The sequence below is a fragment of the Ciona robusta genome, chromosome 3 (genome assembly GCF_009617815.1).
Source record: "Ciona robusta chromosome 3, ASM961781v2".
NCBI classification, from domain to species: domain Eukaryota; kingdom Metazoa; phylum Chordata; class Ascidiacea; order Phlebobranchia; family Cionidae; genus Ciona; species Ciona robusta.
In genome coordinates, this window is record NC_143237.1 from 1,722,420 (window position 1) to 1,744,562 (window position 22,143).

The following is a 22,143-nucleotide window of genomic DNA, read 5'->3' on the forward strand; positions in this document are numbered from 1 at the left end:
TTTTACTTGATATTGTGTTATTGAGTGGTGTTACAGATGAGGTAAAGCCACAGAAATAAAAAAGAGTAGAACGCGCAACTGCCCAAAACCGTGATATATTCTTTTTTCTATTCACGTGACTGCCAACTCCGTCCCCATTTCGCTTGGTTTCCATTGTAAAAGATAGGCGCACAGTGATTTCAGGAGGTTTTAGCCGTTTATTTCAAAAACTACACTAACTATTCCAGTTTATTAGGCCAGTTTAGTTTTTGGTAGGATAATGCTTACACTTTAGCGCTTGTTTAGGAAAATTAATTATTTTATAAATTTAATTAATAACGTTCAAACAAACAGTTTGTTAGAAATATATATATGTTTGGAAATAGTTATTTTTCCCTATAAACTTAAATTAAGTCAAAAAACGAAAAAAAACTACATTAAACGCCCTGGCTTCCATTGACTACTATAGTAAACGGGAACGAGTCGTGAAAAAGAGAAAGTGTATCATGCTCTCTCCTTTACCGACATTAGAGATGCGCGTTCTATTCTTTTTTATTTCTGTGGGTAAAGCTGACATAAAAGAGTGTTACCATACCAGGGTGAGTGTACTGTAGTAGTGTAGTTAATCTGGTCAAAACCGAAAGATTGCATTTAAAATCAATGCGCTTGTGACTTTTTTGGTACAATCACCATGCAGAGTGTCATATTTTAAATTGTATTAGAATTGAACATACAGTACAGAACAAATATGGTAATAGGCAAGTAAGGCAGTAAAATCAAAGTTACAGCTGACCAAACCCTTTTGAATGAACATGTTTTTTTTTGCTAATATATATATGAATAAGCTATTGCTATACATAATAAAGTTGTGTGAACAGCTTAGACTTGGTGCTTTAGTATTTACCACGTACTCAGCTCTATTTACAAGGTAATTCAGAAGACACGGGAGTTTGTGTCGAAAACACTTCTTAGGGGACCACTGTTTACTTTTTTATTGAGCTGTTCGCGCGTATTTTAGGGACACCTCAGTCGTCTTGCATTCTTGCGCTGCTATAGTTATGCCATCTCTAGATCAGCCTGGTTGGTGCGGAGACTATGATATAATCAAGCTCCGCAACAGATTTATTGTATGAAGTCGGCGGGCGCTAGTGAAGAATCCTCCGGTACATAGCAGAATAAGCTGGTGCTGGTGGTGTTAGAGGTTGGTGGTTAATGGTTAGGGCAACAGAGGTCAGAGGTTATAAAGGTTAGGTGTTTGTGGTTATAAGGGTTGGTTGTTAGCAAACAGGGGGGGGGGAGATTCTTTACTAGCACCATATACGGACTCTGGTATAAACCAGAACATAACATAACGTGTTTTTATATTGACTCAAAAAAACGTTTAAACTATTGTATATACATGGAGCTATACAGAGAAGACGGAAAATTTTTTCCGCTAGGAAGCGATGACAAATTCGTTTCTCTATTTTATGGGGAGCAGTTAGTTTCACGGTTTATACACATAAGATATAAACCCCTAACCCCTAACCCCTAACCCCTAACCCCTAACCCCTAACACTAATCCCTAACCCCTAACTCCTAACCCCAAACTCGTCAAACAAAAAAAACTTTAAAAAAATATAAAAAAGTATTCCACTGTGCGGGACTCGAACCCGGTAAAAATGGAACAAAGAGAGTTTACGACCGCACGCAAACCGCTACACCACAGACCCGACGACAATAAACATAACGAAAGAGCGTATATAACCGACCTAATGTGGGAAATATGTTCTTACTAGTGTTTTATGTATTTAGAAAGGTATTTTTATTATTTAATTAATTTGTTTTACACTTATTAACAATTTGTAGTGCTGTTTTGTTCGTTTTTCCGTATTTTTTAATTTAAATAATTACCGCCTCTAGCGGAAAAAAATTTCCGCCTTCTTTGTATAGTCCCATGTATTGTATATATTAGTCTTACAGGAGCATGCGTAAAAACCACAAGCATAAGATCTTGATAAGTATTTGTATATTTGTTTTCATTGCTACCATATGTCGGTTTTATTTCAAGAGTCGTTCATTCAATATTAATTATCAAAACAAAGAAGCAATTGTTGAACGTAACAAAGTTCGCCATGCCCCAAGAAATACTGAAACAGCTGCATACATAGCAAAAAAGGACTGTACAACGGTACATATATGCATTGTATGCGCTGGTTACACTGCAAGCAGGCAGGTTGTGACTTTGATTAAGTCACTGCTGTTTTACCGTACCAGCAAATTACATGTGCACTTCATAGTGAATGGAGTGTCTAGAACTATTTTACGGAATTTGTTTCAAACATGGGATATTCCTCATTTTGTTGTTTCATTCTATCAAGCATCTGATTTTATAGATGAAGTTTCGTGGATACCAAACAAACATTATTCTGGAGTCTATGGGCTAATGAAGCTCACAATACTAACTGTCCTGCCTGCAAATGTGGGTAAAATTATTGTGCTTGACACAGACCTAATTTTTGCACATGATGTCACCGAAATATGGCAGTACTTTGATAAATTTGGTGAAAATGAGGCCATTGGTCTTGTGGAAAACCAGTCTGACTGGTATCTTGGAACATTATGGGAAAACTACACACCATGGCCAGCTATTGGTCGTGGGTTTAACACTGGATTAATATTGTTGGATTGCATGAAACTTAGGGCAATAGAATGGCAAAGCAAGTGGAAAGAGGTTGCTCAAACTGATTTGAAGCATTTCTTAAGTACAGCACTTGCTGATCAAGATATTATAAACTCCGTTCTGAGCCACAACGCAAGCCTTCTGCATGTTCTTCCTTGCTATTGGAACCTACAATTGTCCGACCATATGCGTATGGATCTATGCTACAAACAACATAAACATGAAGTTAAAGTAATTCACTGGAATACAAGAAGAAAGCAAAATAATCGGCATGATGAAAATATCAAGTCTTTAACTGATGTTTTTCGTACATTTACAGAAATAAACGGGGCATTTCTACGCCACCCACGAATCACATGCTCAACTGATGATCCGGAAATTTATCAGAGCTTGGATGACACTGATTTCGATATGTGCTCAGATTTAATTTCATCTGCAGCAAGTCTGCATAGAACTCATATATTTTACCTACCATTTGACTACCATTCTAATTCTGCAACAGATGTCAGCATTATTGTTCATCTTACGATTGACAGACTTACAGTGTTTGAAGCAATGTGCAAACACTGGGAAGGGCCAATTAGTGCTGCATTTTTTACTACAGATGCAGAAGCACAAACTCTTGTTGATTTTGTCAAACTGTCACCTGTTCTTATGGATAGAACCAACATTGGATATCACATTGTGTACAAGAACTCAAACCATGCTGTTTACCCAATAAACTTATTACGTAACGTTGCACTTAAACAAGCTGTCACAGATCATGTTTTCCTCTACGATGTTGATTTTGTTCCCATGCCAGGCTTATTCACCTACCTCACAAGTTATCTGGCCGAACACGCAAAGTCACCAAAAACTGCATACATTGTGCCTGCATTTGAAAGCTTCTGGTACAAGTTTAAAGTGCCACAGACAAAATCTGTTCTTCATAAACAAATAGATCGAGGGGTTTTTACATCTTTTCGTTCATATATGTGGCCGCAAGGACATGCTGCTACCAACTTCTCCCGATGGAAAACAGCAAAAGAAGCGTACCCAGTTCGGTGGGAGACCAATTTTGAACCATATGTTGTTGTAAAAAAGCAAAACTTGCCCCTATATGATCAAGCTTTTATTGGGTTTGGTTGGAACAAAATCTCGCATATAATTGAGCTTGATGCTGCAGGTTATCAATTTGTTGTCTTGCCATTTGGTTTCATTATCCACATACCTCATGCTCCCAGTGTAGATTTATCAAAGTTCAGATCATCCCCAAGCTATCGGGAGTGCTTGAACATTGCAAAAGAAGCTTTTTATGAAAAGCTACGTTCAAAATATCACAAAACCACTGGTATGTCTAAATATTTTACCTAATCAAAACTTTGTAAAAAATAAGATAAGAAAAACCATGCTTTATTGTAGCACACATCCAACTTATTAAAAAAATACATGTCACATAAAGAAGTTTCCACATAGAGACAGATTCCATTTTATATATTCAATTCCTGTTCCTGGATACAACCCCAAAAAAATTACATTATATTTAAATATTTGATAGTTTTATTGTATTGGGAAACTGATAATCTACAGTGCTAGTAAAGGTTACTTACAGCGTTGTATATTGTTGTACATTCTTATTTTATTGCGTTTTATATTTTCTGTGCTTACCGAAATGTTAAACAATCATCTTTATTACACACGACCCAATCTTTTATATGTAGCTAAGTATGAACAATTTAATCCTTGTGTGAGTTATGTTTTGTTGTTACCAAGTTATTTGGTGCTTGTACTTATTGTGCTCATATACCTCAAGTTTGTATAGTTTTTATTGCAACTTTTTGTGTATTTGTGCAGCACAAACTTTCATACTATTTTAATCAATCAAGTATTGGCATTTTGATATATTAGTCTATTAAAATTCTAATTGTTATTGGCAAAATGACAATTTAAAAGCTATACTGTAAATTACCATTACCGTAATTGATTTTCGCAGACGAATAATCAAGTTATATTACATCAGTTGCATTTTCTTACACTGTGGACTCTTTGAATATATTGTTTTAAGCAACGTTTTACTCTTTATTGCATTTAATTCTGTAGTTGTGCTTATTTACTTGCATACTTACACCCACTTCCACTAACACCATAGTTTCATATCATTGTTGACAATTTGCACATGGTATACTGCAAGTATATAAGTTTAATGTTATAGTACTTGGACACTTTCTGGAAATGTATTTTACACGGAGAAATAATACACACAGTTCCACAATGTTGCTTTTGTGTTATAATGTGGAATTTATTTTCGTTTGGTTTGATTAATCGTCCGTCAGCACGCCTAGCCCGGAGGATACGTGTTTGGTTCCTGTAGCCGCTGCAAGTGTAGGCGTTTCCAGGGTGTATAAAACAGAACACCCATGTTAGACCTATACAACTGTCGCGTCACGCCGGGGTAAAATGGTACATTTATCCACCGTTGGCTGTAACGTAATTCCCAGACCATCGAATCGCCATGATTGATAATCTTGGGTGCCTATGACGCCTTTAGTTCATTAGTTCCTTAAATAAGTGTCGTAAGTGGCAGATTGATTCTTTTATGTCGCAGCTGCAGCTGGCCGGACCGAGTACTTATGAAGGCACTCGGTTCTAATTGTTTCACTCATAGATAAGAAATTAGGACGCTGAAATAAACCAGGCAGCTGAATATACGGTTCATTAATAAACGCAACTTAAACCTTGTTGTTTTCTGACATATCGTATCTACGCAGTAGTAAAGAAGTACTGTGTGGTAGTATGGGTGGACACCACTAGCCCATGATTTCCTAATCGTAATTTTAACAACATTTACGTAGATACGGTTATAAAACTCTGTAAATATTCTTTGTTTACGAACAACTGGGACAATAAAGGAGAGTATAAACATGGTTCATCTTACTTTAAGAGGCCTTTTCCCTTTTGTATTTAACGCAAATAACATTCGTAACGTCAAGAATGAGAATGCTTTTATTTAAACTAAAGACTTGATAAAATACACGCGAAAACGGTTCCCGATTTGTACTCTGTAAATAGCGGTACTAATCTTCTTATATGATATTTCCTTTGTCCATAAGAAGATGTGTAATCGATTTAATTTATACGTGGATGCAGTTCCCCAGCGTGGCATTGGACATAAGAATAAGGGCACGGTCAACCATTAATTGATTTAAGCGTTATACAAAGAAAAACGTATTGATAAATACGAAAAATATTTGTTAACACTTTATAGTTCGCGATGATATAAAAAACGGTCTGAATGAATACTGGTTACTTGGGATGTGCTAAAGTTATAAAAGCTCGAGCTTCAACGAAAAGCTCGACACGAGCGCGAGCCAAAGCACTTATGACGTGATCAAGAAGAAAGGCGTACGAGAATACGTTTCTGTATAGTCGAAAAAACACCATACACAACACGCGGTCTAGGCGTAAGAGACGACTCGTTTCGTAATTCCCAGTGTTGCAAAACGTAGAATTCATAAAAAAAAATTATAATTGTGGCATCAGTTTTTATTATGTAAATATAAACTAGTTAAAGAATTTACGGATTTTTATTAAATATCAGATATGCAACATTGGGCTCTTGCCGCTTGTGTATACCGCTGAAATTCGATAGCGGCACATTCGCTGATGTTGCGATTAGTTACTATCCAGAGAAAAAGTTTTAAACGAACGAATAATAAAGAAAAGCTATGTTGACTAATCTAGTTATCTTTTAATCCCTGCACTTTTTTCACTTTGCGCGTTAAACATTATATCAATAGCACAACGCTCGGCGCTAAACAAAGAGCACTCGGGCACGAGCTTTTAAGCTCGGGCTCGGCGCATTCCTAATGGTTACATAAATAAAATGCTGCCTGTTAAGCAAACACATGGCGGAGACAAGCAAGTTCAAGACATCGCGTAGACTGATGTACAATGTACATGTTAAAACCCAGCCCAAAAGTTTGTCCTTTATTCTTATTGTGGCAACTGAGGCGGCAGTGACCCTCCAGGGTATTTGAGTGTGATCTTTGACCAACCGTTTATATTACTGCACTCCGACATAAATTCCCAGCCTCGCTGTGAAAGAAGATTCAGCAAGTTCACCGTGAAGTTACAATCTTTCAACTTTATAGTGTTTTCCAACGAGAAAGATCTCGCGTAAGATTTCACAGTTCCTCGGTAGGATAAAGTCCCAGGGTTGCTGTCGTTGTCCAGTTTTAGATGATGTTTTGTAGCAATTTGAATCGGTTCTTCCATTAGATGTTGATAACCATTTGTAACAGCACAGCATAAGTGGCCTGATAAACATGACCACTGTATCGTTAAAAATGCCATTTTCTCTACACTTATCTTTCTATAAAATCTAAATGACCACCAGTTAAATAACATTATAAGATTTAACCTAACTTTGGCCAATACTAGCCTCGGTTATAACAAACCACATATAGCTTATGGGCACAAACATTATTCCCTACGCAGTTTAGCCTACGTCAAGGCCTAAATATATTTGCTCGGTGAATGTTCCCGATTGCTTTGTGTACTCAGCGCAAATATATAAAAAGTAACGACTATAAAAGAGTTGAAATGTTGTTATCGGAAAAGTGATGTTGTTTTTTTAAGGTAATGTATCGATGAACGCAGTAATTTGTGCCCGAAATATCAAAAATATATTTATTATATAACTGAACGATTTCGAACCTATTACCAATGTTGGTGCTAGTGAGGAATCCTCCCCCCTTGCCTATAGAAAAAACGAGAGACTAAAAAAAATTTTTATTAACGATTTTTGTATTTTATCGCGGGTCAACTTTGACGGCCCACATAACCAAAAGTACTTTGATTATTTAATATATTTTTTGATACGTAATTGAAGTGTCGCTTCTTCTTTCCAACGACACCAAGATTGCTGCTGCAGGTGTACCATAACCCGGGATATTTAATAATATATGATATATTTACTAATATATGATTTTTATGGGGAAATACCGTTACGGTCTAATGATTTTCTTTTTTCTTTTTTTAGTTTCTCGTTTTTTCTATAGGCAAGGGGGGAGGATTCCTCACTAGCACCCCAATATTTAATGATCATTTTTGAAAATGTTAAATTAATAACAGTACTGTACTATTCAAAAACACATTGACCCAGACGATGGCCTTTACGATACCCAAATGTAATTGTTGATAATTTCCTCTCGATTTCGCATTATCTTATTTCGCTTTTTCTCCCGTAGCCGGGAGTTCCCCATCATCGGATACTAAATAAGAAAAAACACAATGACGTCACTGGAAGATATTTAGTCATTGCTCGACGAAGAACTAAGCTAGGGTTAGTTGCTGCTTGGAATTACCGGTTTATCAGGTTTAGTGCAGGGTTGCGCCGTGGTTTCGCTGCGTCAAGGTTAAAACATAGAATTCACTTAGACTATTTTTATATTTACGAACTAAAACAGGACAGAGTTTTTAGTTAAACTGGATAAATATAAATAAATGTTGTTGCCGTGTGCCGTCAAGTGTATTATAATTATGAAAGAGATCTTTAGACAACTGTTTGACTTGTGAACTTAAAGAACCAAATGTTAAAGATTCTTTAAAATTACTGGGGAAAAATAACCATAAAGATATCCTTTACTCTACATATATACATATATATATATACATATATAATTGATATGTTGTTTGATTGTTTCATTGTTGACCAGCTTTAGTATTTTCTCTGTTGTTTTAAATAAAAATGGCAGACTCAGGCGTTGGGAGCCAGCATTCTTCAACATTTCCCAGCCCGTACCACAGCGTTGGTAAACACAGAGAGGATTATTTCTCATTACCACCTAGTACAAACATTCATATGTTGAATACAAGCTCCAGCTTTATGAATGGCAGACCTAATTCAGAAGAGAAATACAAACAGCAGTTTACCAGCAAAGGATTTAGTCATGAAGATTTTTATTCTGATGAAAAAGGCAATTTCCCATCGTATTCATACAAACAGGATAAACATGATTTCGGTATTCCCTCATCTGTCTCTTCGTACCGCTCTGCTGAGCCAAGTAGTGGTGACGTTGGCTTTCAGCACGATGTGCTTCTTATTTATGATCCGGACACAGACTACTATCAAGCTGAGGTAAGGTTTTTTATTAACATGTTATTTGTTTTAAATTGGTGCAGGGGCAAAGAGGTTTGCTCTCTAGCCCAGAATTATGGTCTTCGAGGATGGAAACTGCTACCATTGTCGTTGTGGGCATGTGTCCTTGGGGAATACACCTAATAGCAATTGATCCAGTGGTCACTATTGGGTTCTCAAAATTGACAGCCATACACCAAAAAGTATAATGTCCTCTGTTTTAATAATTAGGGTAACATGTAATTTCCTGTCCATGTAAAATTACAATATTTGTAAAGGTAAAAGTCATATATAAAATAAAGACTATGTTTTCTAGGAGTTAAGAAAAGCAATCGAACCTCAACAATTGCGAATATTTGATTTTGCGAAAGATTGTCCTTCTGGAGGGGCTCAGAGTACGTTTCTGGAAAGTGCATTCAAGACGTGCAAATATACCTGTATTGTTGTTACCAGGTATGAATATGAACATCACAATGTGTTTGTTTTCTGACAGCTCAGTAGTATACTGGTTAGACAACTTACATTGTAATCAATGTATGCTAGGTTGAAAGCTTAAAACTCTTATCATTGTGGACCGGAGTGTTATTAGCACTTAGCCAGTGATCACTTATGGGTTATTTTAAAAAACCTAGAAAAAGTAATACACTTTCTACAGCGTAATATAGTCTATCTTTAAAGTGTTTTTTTTTATTAGTTCTAGTATGTACTATGGATTTTAATATATTGTAATTTGGGGTAAGGTGAATAGCACGTAAAACCCCATTTCTCTTGTGTTTAACAATTAACAACACTCTTAGATTTGTGGGGAGACGGTTATACAATTCTCTTAATAGTCTTTGTTTACTACCAAATGGCACGATAAAATAAAAACATGAACCATCTTACCCCAACCTACTTTATTACTTTCTGTTTATACAAACAAATAACTGTGATTGACAATGCAGGAGCTTCATTTCAAACTTTTGGTTGAAGTTCAAGACAGATATGGCGATTCAGGATATGTTGCAGAACCAGCACAAGCGATACAGCGTGGTTGTTGTGGTGATGGACCTCATGTTAAAGTCACATGACCTCCCACTTGATTTACAAACACTTACGCCAATATTTCAGTCAAGTAGATTCTTTCAGAATAAAATTTCGAAAGCATTTCAAGGTATTTACTACAGTAACTGTGTTTTATGGGTTAAATTAAATCTAATAAGATTATTTAATAAACAGTATATATATTTGGCCTAAATGTCATCATCAGTCTCTTCTTCAAATGGAATCTACCCCACTAACAAAGGTGTTTTGTTGAATATACACCAATTACTAGTTGACATATATGTATCTTTGTGGGTGACTGATTTTTTTGATCTTTTAAAAGTTTGACTAAAAATTTAGACAAATAATAAGGGACCGCCAGGTTTGAATAATTACCATGAAATAGCTTGCCTAAAGACACACACACACACACATGGCCACAATGGCAACAGTTTATCAATAAGTGGCTTTCAATAATATATAAACTGTTGGTGCCAGGCATATGACATTTGTTCTGTAAATAGCTTTTTGACTCTTTGTTGTGTTCCAATGTTTCTACAATCAATATACAAGTCGTGAATGTACAACATACTGGTGTCAATAATATGTTTATTTGTAATTGATGTTTTATATTATATAACTAGTACATAACATACCATGTGTTAGTTAAAGCAACGTATACTATTATACTAAGTAGTGTGTGCGTGGTGTTTGCATTTACATGCACTGTTGTTTTAAACTCGTGGTATCTGCATGACTCAGTAAAAACATGCGGTGACGTAACTTATTTCTGGTTGCATCCTTCTCAACTTAATATTACTTCCCTGATTAGTGGATGTTTTAAATATAATAAAACCATGCCATGTCATGCCTGCTTTCGATTCAAGGAAGCAATGCATTAGGTTGTATAAACTGATTGTATTTCCTGTTTCCAGGCATGCCTTTTCCCGTTCTAAATTCTGGAAATTTCTCCAACTCATTCAAGTCAGTAAGCAAGCAAGATCCAACTGTCCACGCTGTTGTAGAAACCCACAAGCCACAAAACTTTGACAGTCTAACAAGCTGGGGAACACTAAACCCGCAACGCAAAGAAAGGTTAAAGTCATACTCACCAATAAGAAACACTTCATCTGACCCAGAAATGAAACGATATTTATCTCATAATGACCCTCGCGTTAACCTTTGCCGGCCCCAACTAAGTGACAATCCGGAGCATTATCTAAGCACGATAATTCTCCCATCTAACCCACCCCCCTACTCACCCCCATTCACCATGGATTATAATCACCCTAGAAGAACACCTTCCCCACAAAGGGAGGCCAATCACCAAGCAACTGAGCTATCAGGGGGATATATTCAGGTAATTTAATTTTTTAAGCATAATAAAAAAATGGTGTTACTAGTATTATTTATCTGTCTCAAGTGATTTAATTTAAAAGCATAATAAAAATTTTAATAAAAATAAAAGCAAAATAAAAATTATATTTTAGTAACACTAGTATTATTTTTATTTCGAGTTATTAAATTTTTAAAGCATAATAAAAAAAATGGGTGGCACTAATATTATTTATTTATATTTCATTGTAGCAAGTGTTGAACAAACAGCCACAATCATCTGAACAACCAATCTCTGCATTCAGGTATGTAGAATTAATAAAATGTTAAAATGTTTAAAATTCAATACTTGGTTTATAAATGAATAAATGTAACTTATTGACCTCGCATGAACCGACATTAATACTTGTCATACTACCGGTGTAACTTTTAGTGGGCGATTGTTTTCGGTTTATCTTTTGTTTCAATAACAATTTGGCCCTGGAGTGACCACTGAATATGAGCAATTTTCGTTTGGTGATTGACTTGCCGGGGGACACATTTGCCTACAACAGTGTCAGAGCCTCCAACATTTATCCTCTCACAGTGCGAGCATACATTGCCAGTACCCAACCTCCAAGGCGCGGCCCCTGGCATATCACGTTAATTACTACAATTATTTGTTACTTGAAACCTGAATATATAAATTTAGTTCCCAGTTGCGAGGTTCACGGACGCCCCGGGAACATTGTGACACTCCGCCATCTTCAGTGGATAATGGTGCATCATCTCCAACAGAATATCATCGAATGGTCAGCATCACAAGAAAGTAATTGTGTTTTAATATGTTGTATTTAACTTAGCATAAGCTGTTTGATATGAGGTGTATAGAACAAGGGGTACTAGGTGTATAAAACAAAACACCTGTGTTATGGCGACTGCCGTTGCCCGCCATGTGAGGGTGAATGTATTACATTTATGTGTTCATTCATTGGTTTTATTTATCTATTCAATTATGATGCAACTGTTTCCATTGTATACCTGGGAAACCTAATTTTTGACGTAAGTTTATGTTGCATATTGTTGACATGGGAATTTAACTTAGGCTGCATAAGTGGGAAATTTTATATAGACCAAGTTGGAGTTTCCGTTCTTAGCATATATGGCTCGTAACACTAATCCTTGGCTGTCACATCACGAGCATTGTGCAAGTTTTACGAATCACGTCATTCATCACGCTTTGCTTTGTCCGCAGTTCTAATGGAGCTCGTCAACCGACTGAAGTTGATGATGCAGTATGTTGCGACAGAGCAACGTATCTCGACGCTGCTCAACATGCGTCACTTCCCAACGCCTCGTGCTGTGAGAATACATTTAGTAATCCTTAGTTCCTGAAGCTTGTGTGGGCTGATTGTGTTGTTATATTACTTCCTGTTGTTTGAGTATGGGGCAACTGTTTACATGGAAATTCCAAACTACCTTTATTCTATGAAAAATTGTTTTGTATAAATTAAATTTAAAATATTGTTTGTAATTTTTATTTTTTTTTAAAACAAGTGATGCTTTTAGTAGAAAGTGTGAAAATTCTTTTCCAACTTCACTAATTTACAGCTTCATTCACAAGCAATGCTATGAACACAATTCAAATCTCACAAACAAGTGAAGAAAGATTTTCTCCAATAGTTATACCACCAGCTGAAAATAGTCCCCTAAGAGTGTCTGTGAGTAACAAAATGTCATTTTATTTATAGAATTACTTTCGAAGTGTTGGACTTCCATGTTATTTTTATACTGGGAATATTTAGTTTGATTTTTACATACGTCAAATAAGAAAAATAGATGAATTTATGTCATTTTAAATGGGGAATGAAATGTAACTTGCTTTATCCTAGCGTGGCTGGAAAATGACAGTCGGTATCACATGGGTTTAACACCACATACCAGCTTAAGAGTTACCATGTATGTTACTTTGTGGGTATTTATTTTTTCATTATTTTATGTATGGCTGATAATTTAGACAACCCATTAGTGACCACTGCGTTGGTGCAATTGCCGTTAAGTGTCTTGCCCAAAGACACATACGCCAACAATGGTAGCAGCAACGAGCCTTGAACCCATTACCTCTGGGTAAGAGGCAGGCGCACTAACCACTTTGCCACGGCGCCGATATATTCATTTAGCATGGGATGTTTTTATATAATTATACATTATAGCATATATTATAACATTATGAATTATGCTTTATAGCATGTACTGGTTACTAAACTTTTTTTTTTCCAGCACTTCGAATTCAGTGAGCGACAAGTGACAAGCAATACGCCACCAACTTGTAATAATATAACCCCCAGCATTGGTGAAGTGGAAATATCTGAAAGAGAATTGTCTAATTTCAACATACCACCTGTACATGCAACACAAACACCATTTGTTAAATATTCCAATGAAACAACAAGCCTGTCAATCAAAAACAATCCCCCAACAGGCCCGTTATCTGTACCAAATTCATCTATAACACGACATGCTTCCCTAAATGCAAAGGCAACTTCGAAATCTAAAAGAAATGGTTGCCTGACCCCTCCTATTTCCACACAAAGTGCTGAAATACAAAGTAATTCTGACTCAGACAATTCCACGCATGGCAGCAACAGCAGTCCGTCAGGCTCCTTTAGAATTTCACTTTCAAGACTAACCAGAAAGTTTCGCAAACACTGAACTAATTTATATTTAAACATGTGCAATTACCTTTTGTTGACTTTAATAAGTTATTGTTTTGGAACTTATAAATAAAGTGCTTTATTCAAAGATATAAATGCTTCTTCTACTTCTTGTGAAAATGAATTTAGGCAATGTTTTATATTCTTTGTTAGAAAAGCTCTAACGAATTACCACGATTATAAATGCTCCGACGACCAAATTTGAATATATATTTCAAAGTCCTTTCTTGCTGACAATTTTTTTTACAAATATTTTATAAACGCTAAGATTATTTTTATATATTGCAAACAATTTAAGTCCATTGAGGTATTTTATGCCCACCGTGAATATCTTAAATCTCCCTTAATAAATAAAAGCATTTAGGTTGTTTGTAAAGAAGTATCTATGTTAAAGACATAAAGGATGGTGCAGTTACAAATAAGAACCACGGTAATTGAGACAGGGATGTGACATGGTAAAAAAAAGATTAAAAAAAATTAAACGTTAACTTGATCACTTTCTTATCTCATCCAATGTTTTGTTCATATTTGTACTTGTGTTTTGTTCATGTTTTGGGTGTTTCAAGTGATATTTTGTAAATAACTTATTATCTCTTTTATATTCAGTATAATAACTTATCATCTCTATGTTTAATATTAACGTATTAACTTGCTGAGGGACATCGTATATTTTGCGTGCACTTTCATTAAGTTTTTGCTCTCTTACTCTTCCACAAGTCGGCCGCAACCTCTCCTTGTCGTTCGTGCAACATACAACGAAAATAAATAAAATGTTCTGACAAAGTTTCAGGCATGTCTTGTTACTCATGTGACCGGATACTGTTGTTTTGTTTAATCTATAAGAGGTTGTTCACTGTAAGTATATTTAATGATATAAATAAATTACACGTATTTTCTCGTGTAGCGGGGCAGGCAGTAATTATGACACGGGTGTTCTGTTTCACACACTTCGTGCCCGCTTACGAGTAACTTAAAAAGAAACTTTGTAAGAGATTGTTATTTTTTGGAGTTTTTTTTATGTAATGCAAAAATGGTTGGAGCAATGTACAAGATGACGTGCTATATGAAGTACACAGATTGTCACTTTCTTCGTAACTTCATCTCCGAAATCCTCAAAGAGTAATGGTATCCTCGCCACGGACGCCAGTTCACACCATTCGCATACGAATCATGTTGTCCGCTCAGGTAGAGGCCGTTTAAGTTAGCAGCATGGCATGCGGTGTACCACCATCCACCTTTGAAGCTCTCTGCGCAGTTTGCTGTAGCAAGGGTGTCCTGGTCACGATCTTTAGTCGAAAAATTTCCTGATATCATGGCCGAACCTAACAATTTAAGTCTTCATTGCTTAATACAAATCTCACTTATATAGTTTCAACATTAGAAACGTCACAGACATACAAGTTTGCAGTCACATATATAATTGTGTATAAGACCGGACTAAAACAAAATTAATTTTACCATTTCGTGTATAACTGAGGAATAATGGTTTACTTGATTACACGAAATCAAAGATCTAATGAGTGAGCACGTCTTGAACTAACTATAGTATTAAATACCCGTTTACTTAAACGCACGACTTAACTTGTTTTACAAACCGACTTCCCGCTAACACGTTTTAATGACGCAGCCCCTACATTTTTATAAAATTGACGCCACTGTTATTATATGCTGTTTATTTTAAAAATAAATAAACCTATTAGGAGCATCAATTTTGAATCCTTATTAAAACCAAACTAGTGCAATACAATGGATTTGTAATGAAAAAACATAAATTTGACAAAGAATACATAAAATGTTTATTAGCTTATTGCCAATTATTACTAAACTGCACACATACATTAGTATTTTGTATAATATAACAAATAAAGAAGCACTGTGTGAAATACAGTTGTATGCATAATATCTGTTTCGTCTACTTTTATAAAAGTTGGCACAGCAAGATTAAGGTGACACGTATTTCTCTATTTTTAAAACTGAGTTCACAAAGTCACATTATGTTTCTAGTTGACCTGGTTCAACCCACAAGTGTAAAAAACTATTTGCACCAGATAGTTCACTATGAAACTCATTTGTATATATTAAAAAGTAAAAGATGTTTTAATTGTATGATAGGCTAACAATGTTTTAAATAAGTTAACAACTATACTATTACACAAAACAAAACGGTGATTTAAAATTGCCATTGTAGTGCTAAAACACATTATCCCACACTTGTTTAAAAAATTTGGGTGGCAAGACAGTCCGGAACCCCTAACTGGACGCCAGTGAATGGTGGTACATAAATATGATGAGGTAATATAGGCTACTACTATAGTACACTATTGTCTGAGTAAATGACTAACATATGTTCGATTTCTTCTTGCTATGCATAGAAAATAATCTCTTCAGCTTCTATGCTTTCCTTCAGTTTGCTCTGCATAATAGATTATATACAGAACACAATATGACTTACATCAATGTACAGGGCAAAGATAAATATTGTTGCATGTCAGTCTTCGCGTAAAAGTAACAGCATTAACCTATGTAGTAACCAAAATTTTTAGTTGCCTGCTGCTCTGCTGGCGTGTATCATTTTAATAAATTGGATTTATTTAAGAACTCGTAAAAAATTAATGCTTACCTGTATAAACACAGCCAACAACGGCCTTTTAATCCACAGTTATATATTTCATCTCTACAGTAGTATACCCCATTTCACGATGTAAACTGTTCATGGCAGAATTGCCCGCTGTTAGCATTTACTAAAGTTGTTTGTATCAAAGCAAGTACCAACTAACCGTGACAATTTAACGACCAGACTTTGTTGCAGATGCTTTTCTAACCAACTAAACGAAAACATATACGACGCAATACCAGTTCGCAAAATTGCAAGCAAAGCAAAACTGGAATTGGCCCGTAGGGGAAGTGCCGATTTTGGAGAATCGGCCGCATATAAAGACTGATTAATTGCTAATTGTGTGCGGTTTTAAATCTTAAAGTTTAGTCAAAAATTTATTTTATGATTTGATTTCAATCAAAAGAATAAAGAACAAATGGTCAAATTCAAAATTGAGATAAGTGCGGAAAGACGCCCAAAAACAACAACAACAGCAAGAATATAAAAGCTCTAATGAGAAAGCACGTATTAAACATATTAGCATAACATTAAATAACCCTGTTACTACAACGGTCAAATACGCTCGATCAAAAACAAACTAAAAGTAACCAACAAAGCTGCTTTTAGTTGCCATTGGTGAATGTGGAGCAGTAGGTAGAATGCATTTATACATGTATTAAAACTTATAAAGATTTATGATGTATGAGGATTGAGTGATTGGTAAAGAATATGCGTAAATACGCTTTGTACAATTGTTGTACCCTGTGTTGACATGTAAACTTACATTAGTTAACCTTAATTGTCGTCGCTTAAAAAACGCTTGTTTACGTGAATTTGGATAAACCGTATAGTCGCAGTAATTAAGTAATGTTAGAAGTTAATATTATTCATATGAATTAAAAAGAATATTAAAATTAGGATTAATGATAATAAGATATGGGTGTAGTGCATTTAATGCGTCCCCACTTAAATGGTAACAGTTTGATTTAGTCGTGAACCGTTGTGTGGATTTTTTATGTCACCAACACGTGCCGCCCTGCCACAGACAGTATAACCGCTATGTTAAAGTACATGAGGAAAGTAATCGTTAATTATTCGCTAATCATGCGGTATAAATCTGAAAATTTACACTATCAATTATAAACATATATTATTGTATTTCAATCAAGAAAATAATAAAAAATGCTAGAATTAAGAATTGAGAAAAATGCAGGGAAAATCTGCGCAAAACAAACAACAACAAGAACAACTGTTCGATGAAAAGTATAAGACCATTGTCGTGATCAATAGGATGCAAGTATGACAGGAACTATTTAGTTATTTTCTCTCACCTGCATTACCACTGTAACCGGATACAGCAAGTGCATACAGAGGCGCCCCCGACACAACGAAGTTGCTAAAACGAAAATATTGTTGATTATCTTTTGTTTAAAATTATTTTGGGATAAAATACCTGTAGACTGCATGAGTTTTATTGCCGTTAAAATCTTCTAAATCGACTCTCATCTCGTATTCATTATTGGCAGTTAAGTTGTGAATCATATCCAAGCCTGCATACAATCAAAAGTAGGTCAATATTGTTTTATATGAGGCTTCTATTCTTACCAAGCCAAAGTTCGCCTTCCAAGTTCCCGAAACCGGAAACATAATCGTTCCAACCCTTAAAAAAGTTTTCTGAGCCGTCTTTGCGTCTTTGAAATACCTTTACAAGATTTATTTAAATACAAGAGCAAAAATCAAATGTAATTTTAATATACAGTAGGATGGGGAAAGATGGGACATTTTTAACTCTATTTTCTCGTTCCATTTAGTAGTAAACAAAGAACATTCAAAGTCCTCATGGCTCTCATAGACCGTTGTTAATTCTTTAAAACACGATCAGGATATCTGGATATTATGTGCTAAATGTGTCCCATCTTCTCCCACCCTACTATACTATAAAAGCAAAAGTTTAATGTAGTTTCAACATACCACCCAACCACCACCATCAGTTACTAAATCGCAATAAACTTGAATGCCAACTTGTGAACCAGGATTAGGGTATATGGTGTAAACTCCGCCTTTTGACCAGTTCGGTTTCCTTGTTGAGACATCCTGGCACGAGCGTGGCATCAGCAATTCTAAGAGTTGAATGAATGTAACTTGGTTTGTCCTTGCGTGATGGGGCAACGACAATCGATATAACACAGATGTGTTATTTTATGCACCTCATACCCCATTTATGAATTACCCTGTCTGTAACTTTTTTGTGGGTCTTGAGCGAATTTTAAATGCTACGTACGTTTCATGTTGTTTACTTCTTCACGAAGTTGGCGAACTTCACTTTCTTCGCCACAGCCCGTACATGGTTGGCCTTCGTCGCCTTTTTGCCCCTTTGGGCCTACCGGTCCAGCAGGACCTTTTTTACCCGGTGGGCCAGCCTGCACAGCAGCACCTTCAGTAGTTTGAACTCCAAGGACATGTCCGCATTCCACACGACAAGATTCAAGGGTTACTTGACTATTTACTAAACACACCAAAGCCAGAATGAACACAGATGATAGTAATCGAATCATAACCGTATGTTCTGGTAGTTCTCAGCCTAAAGAGACAGAAAATGACATTTATAAACTCTATATGGTAGAAATATGACCCGCTTTGTGCTATAAACTTTTCAACACAACTTTTATACATGTTTTCTTGTTTTCCTAAACTAAACAAACTACAGAAAAAATCGCTTAATAAATTGCAGTGACAATTATCTATCGTAACTACAGTAAAATTTCAACTAAACGAACCAGTTCTTATGCTTAAAACTCGAGTACTTATTGTAATTACACCAACACGGACTAGCTTGAGCCTCGTCCGAGATCAACAATTCAATTATAAACTTTCATTAAAGCCGGATATTAACAACGCAGATTAATTTGTATTGTTTCAACAAAACATCTCTCCAAACACGCTTTGACAAAAGTAGTTTGATATATGACGTAAGTATGATTTCCGCTCATTCGTTGTCAGAGTCAAAGTCATAGAAATTTTTTTATTTATTTTTTACCTATGGCGTTGGTAACAATCATAGTAGGTATTTCTATGACTTTGCTCGTTGTTTGCTATTTGATTTCTATGTTTCCAGCCCCTGATTACTTATAATCAGCTGATGTTTGTCAACAAAAGATAAAATTCGTCGAGTTCGTTTTGCTTTGTCCCTGTTTTGTCCATGTTTTTTTCTATGCTTGTTTGTCCGTCTCGTGTGGGACAAAAAGATCTCGCTGGAAAAAATATCTCACAGGAACAAACCCTCCCGTTAGGACAGAATTTCAAACTGTGTCTTACTGGGAAAAAATGCGCACTAGAACATAAATGTCTTACTGGGACAAAAATATCTCATTAGGATAAAGTGTCTAAATAAGACAAAAAAATGTATTTTCATGTTCTTTTTATGACTTATTTGATTTCTTGTTTTTGCCTTTTTCATATTTAGGTCTTTTTTGTGTGTATTTTATTGTCCTTTTTATGTGTTTTTTTTTGTTTAGCTTTTCCTTTTTTAATGTATCAACTTGCTTACGATAACGTATATTTTGCATGCCCTTTCTTTAACATTGTGCTCTCTTGTTATTCTAAATATTGGCGGTAACCTCCTTGTCGTTCGTGCAACATACAACGAAAATAAATAAAATGTTCTGACATTGACAAAGTTTCAGGCATGCCTTGTTACTCATATGATCTGATATGGTTGGTTTATTTAAACTATAAGAGCTTGAGTTCATGGATATATATTTAATGGTATACAGTATAAATGACACGAATTTTCCTCAGGGGGCGGGCGAAGACAATTAGTATTATAATAATAACAAGGGTGTTTTGCTTCAAACACCTCGAGCCCGCATACGAGTTACCAAATAGGAAACTTTGTGAGTGATTGTTATTTCAATGGAGTTTGATTTTTTATGTAATGCAAAAATGGTTGGAGCAATGTACAAGATGACGTGCTACATGAAGTACACAGATTGTCACTTTCTTCGTAACTTCATCTCCGAAATCTTCAAAGAGTAATGGTAGCCTCGAAAGGGTCGCCAGTTCACACCATTCGCATACGAATCATGTTGTCCGCTCAGGTAGAGGCCGTTTAAGTTAGCGCCATGACAAGCGGTGTACCACCATCCGCCCTTGTAGCTCTCTGCGCAACTTCCTGGAGCATAGCTGTCCTGGTCACGGTCCTTAGTCGAAAAATTTCCTGGGTGCATGGCCGAACCTAACAACAAAAGAAGTCTTCAATGCTTAGTACATATCTCGCCTCAGTATGTATAAATAGTCCATTTGGAATGCCAAAAACAGACGAGATTTAAACTATATATAATGCGCGTTTAATCATAAGAGAAACGACTAAAACAAACTTAATTTTACCACTTGGTGTATATAACTGCGGATTGGTTACTTGATTATAAGATGTAAGTATGAGAGAAACTATCTAATTGTTTTGTCTTACCTGCATTACCACTGTAACCGGATACAGCAAGTGCATACAGAGGCGCCCCCGACACAACGAAGTTGCTAAAACGAAAATATTGTTGATTATCTTTTGTTTAAAATTATTTTGGAATAAAATACCTGTAGACTGCATAAGTTTTATTTCCGTCAAAGTCTTCCAAATCGACTCTCATCTCGTATTCATTATTGGCAGTTAAGTTGTGGATTACATCCAAGCCTGCATACAATCAAAATTATGCCAATATGCTCTAATATGAGGCTTCTATTCTTACCAAGCCAAAATTCGCCTTCCAAGTTCCCGAAACCGGAAACATAATCGTTCCAACCCCTAAAAAAGTTTTCTGATCCGTCTTTGCGTCTTTGAAATACCTTTACAACAAGATTTTATACAAATATAAGAGAAAAAGTCATTTAATGTAGTTTCAACATACCACCCAACCACCACCATCAGTTACTAAATCGCAATAAACTTGAACGCCAACTTGTGAACCAGGATTAGGGTATATGGTGTAAACTCCGCCTTTCGACCAGTTCGGTTTCCTTGTTGAGACATCCTGGCACGAGCGTGGCATCAGCAATTCTAAGAGTTGAATGAATGTAACTTGGTTTGTCCTTGCGTGATGGGGCAACGACAATCGTTATCACAGGAATGTTCCGCTTCATGCACCTCTTGACCGATTATTAATTACGATGTGTGAAACACTAGATGTATGAAAATATATGAAACAATACTCTAATACGTAAGAGTATCTATAATGAAACTTTTGGTAGATTTTAAAACGAATTTTTGAATACTACGTACGTTTCATGTTGTTTAGTTTTGCACGAAGTTGACGAACTTCGCTTTGCACAGCAGGGCGGTTAGTAGTTTGAACTCCAATGACGTGTCCACATTCCATACGACAAGATTCAAGGATTACTTGACTGTTTACCAAACATACTAAACCCAGAATGAACACAGACGATAGTAATCGAATCATAACTGTATGTTCTTGTTGTACACAGCTAAAGAGAAAAAAAGGTTATAGTAGAGTGGGGAAAGATGGGACGCTTAAGCACACGTTGCCCGATATTTCCAAAATCAAAATACATGAGGATTTTGGAGTGATACCACAAATTTTTACCTGTTTGAAAATGCTGTTTCTATGTTACATACTTTTTTAATATCTAAAAACAGTAACTCTGTAACATTATTTTTTTGATTATCTTTAAATGGGGGTCTGTAATAAGAAAAACTAAAAAAGTCTCATCTGATAAAGTGTCCCAT

At 35.7% G+C, this 22,143-nt stretch overlaps 4 protein-coding genes across 4 annotated transcripts; 2 read left to right on the forward strand and 2 right to left on the reverse strand.

Annotated features, from left to right (window-relative positions):
* The first annotated feature begins 94 nt into the window (after window positions 1-94).
* On the forward strand, window positions 95-4,896 carry LOC149737552 (xylosyl- and glucuronyltransferase LARGE2s-like). The gene has a single exon (XM_089873776.1). The coding sequence runs from the start codon at window positions 1,946-1,948 to the stop codon at window positions 3,992-3,994; it is 2,049 nt and encodes a 682-aa protein (XP_089729902.1). The 5' UTR covers window positions 95-1,945; the 3' UTR covers window positions 3,995-4,896.
* A 2,826-nt stretch (window positions 4,897-7,722) lies between these two features.
* LOC149737553 (uncharacterized) lies at window positions 7,723-14,593 on the forward strand. The gene is made up of 9 exons (XM_089873777.1): window positions 7,723-8,759; window positions 9,076-9,212; window positions 9,704-9,912; window positions 10,718-11,142; window positions 11,370-11,422; window positions 11,809-11,925; window positions 12,352-12,458; window positions 12,708-12,817; window positions 13,377-14,593. The coding sequence occupies exons 1-9, from the start codon at window positions 8,370-8,372 to the stop codon at window positions 13,806-13,808; spliced, it is 1,980 nt and encodes a 659-aa protein (XP_089729903.1). The 5' UTR covers window positions 7,723-8,369; the 3' UTR covers window positions 13,809-14,593.
* Window positions 14,594-14,654: 61 nt separating this feature from the next.
* Window positions 14,655-19,007, reverse strand: LOC149737554 (microfibril-associated glycoprotein 4-like). Its single transcript, XM_089873794.1, has 6 exons — window positions 18,688-19,007; window positions 18,378-18,526; window positions 18,012-18,108; window positions 17,860-17,956; window positions 17,738-17,802; window positions 14,655-15,132 (listed from the first exon to the last, which is right to left on the reverse strand). Exons 1-6 carry the CDS (start codon window positions 18,959-18,961, stop codon window positions 14,891-14,893), a joined length of 924 nt encoding a protein of 307 aa, XP_089729920.1. The 5' UTR covers window positions 18,962-19,007; the 3' UTR covers window positions 14,655-14,890.
* A 1,104-nt stretch (window positions 19,008-20,111) lies between these two features.
* On the reverse strand, window positions 20,112-21,908 carry LOC149737555 (microfibril-associated glycoprotein 4-like). The gene is made up of 6 exons (XM_089873796.1): window positions 21,679-21,908; window positions 21,308-21,456; window positions 21,149-21,245; window positions 20,997-21,093; window positions 20,875-20,939; window positions 20,112-20,640 (listed from the first exon to the last, which is right to left on the reverse strand). Exons 1-6 carry the CDS (start codon window positions 21,854-21,856, stop codon window positions 20,399-20,401), a joined length of 828 nt encoding a protein of 275 aa, XP_089729922.1. The 5' UTR covers window positions 21,857-21,908; the 3' UTR covers window positions 20,112-20,398.
* Window positions 21,909-22,143: the final 235 nt, after the last annotated feature.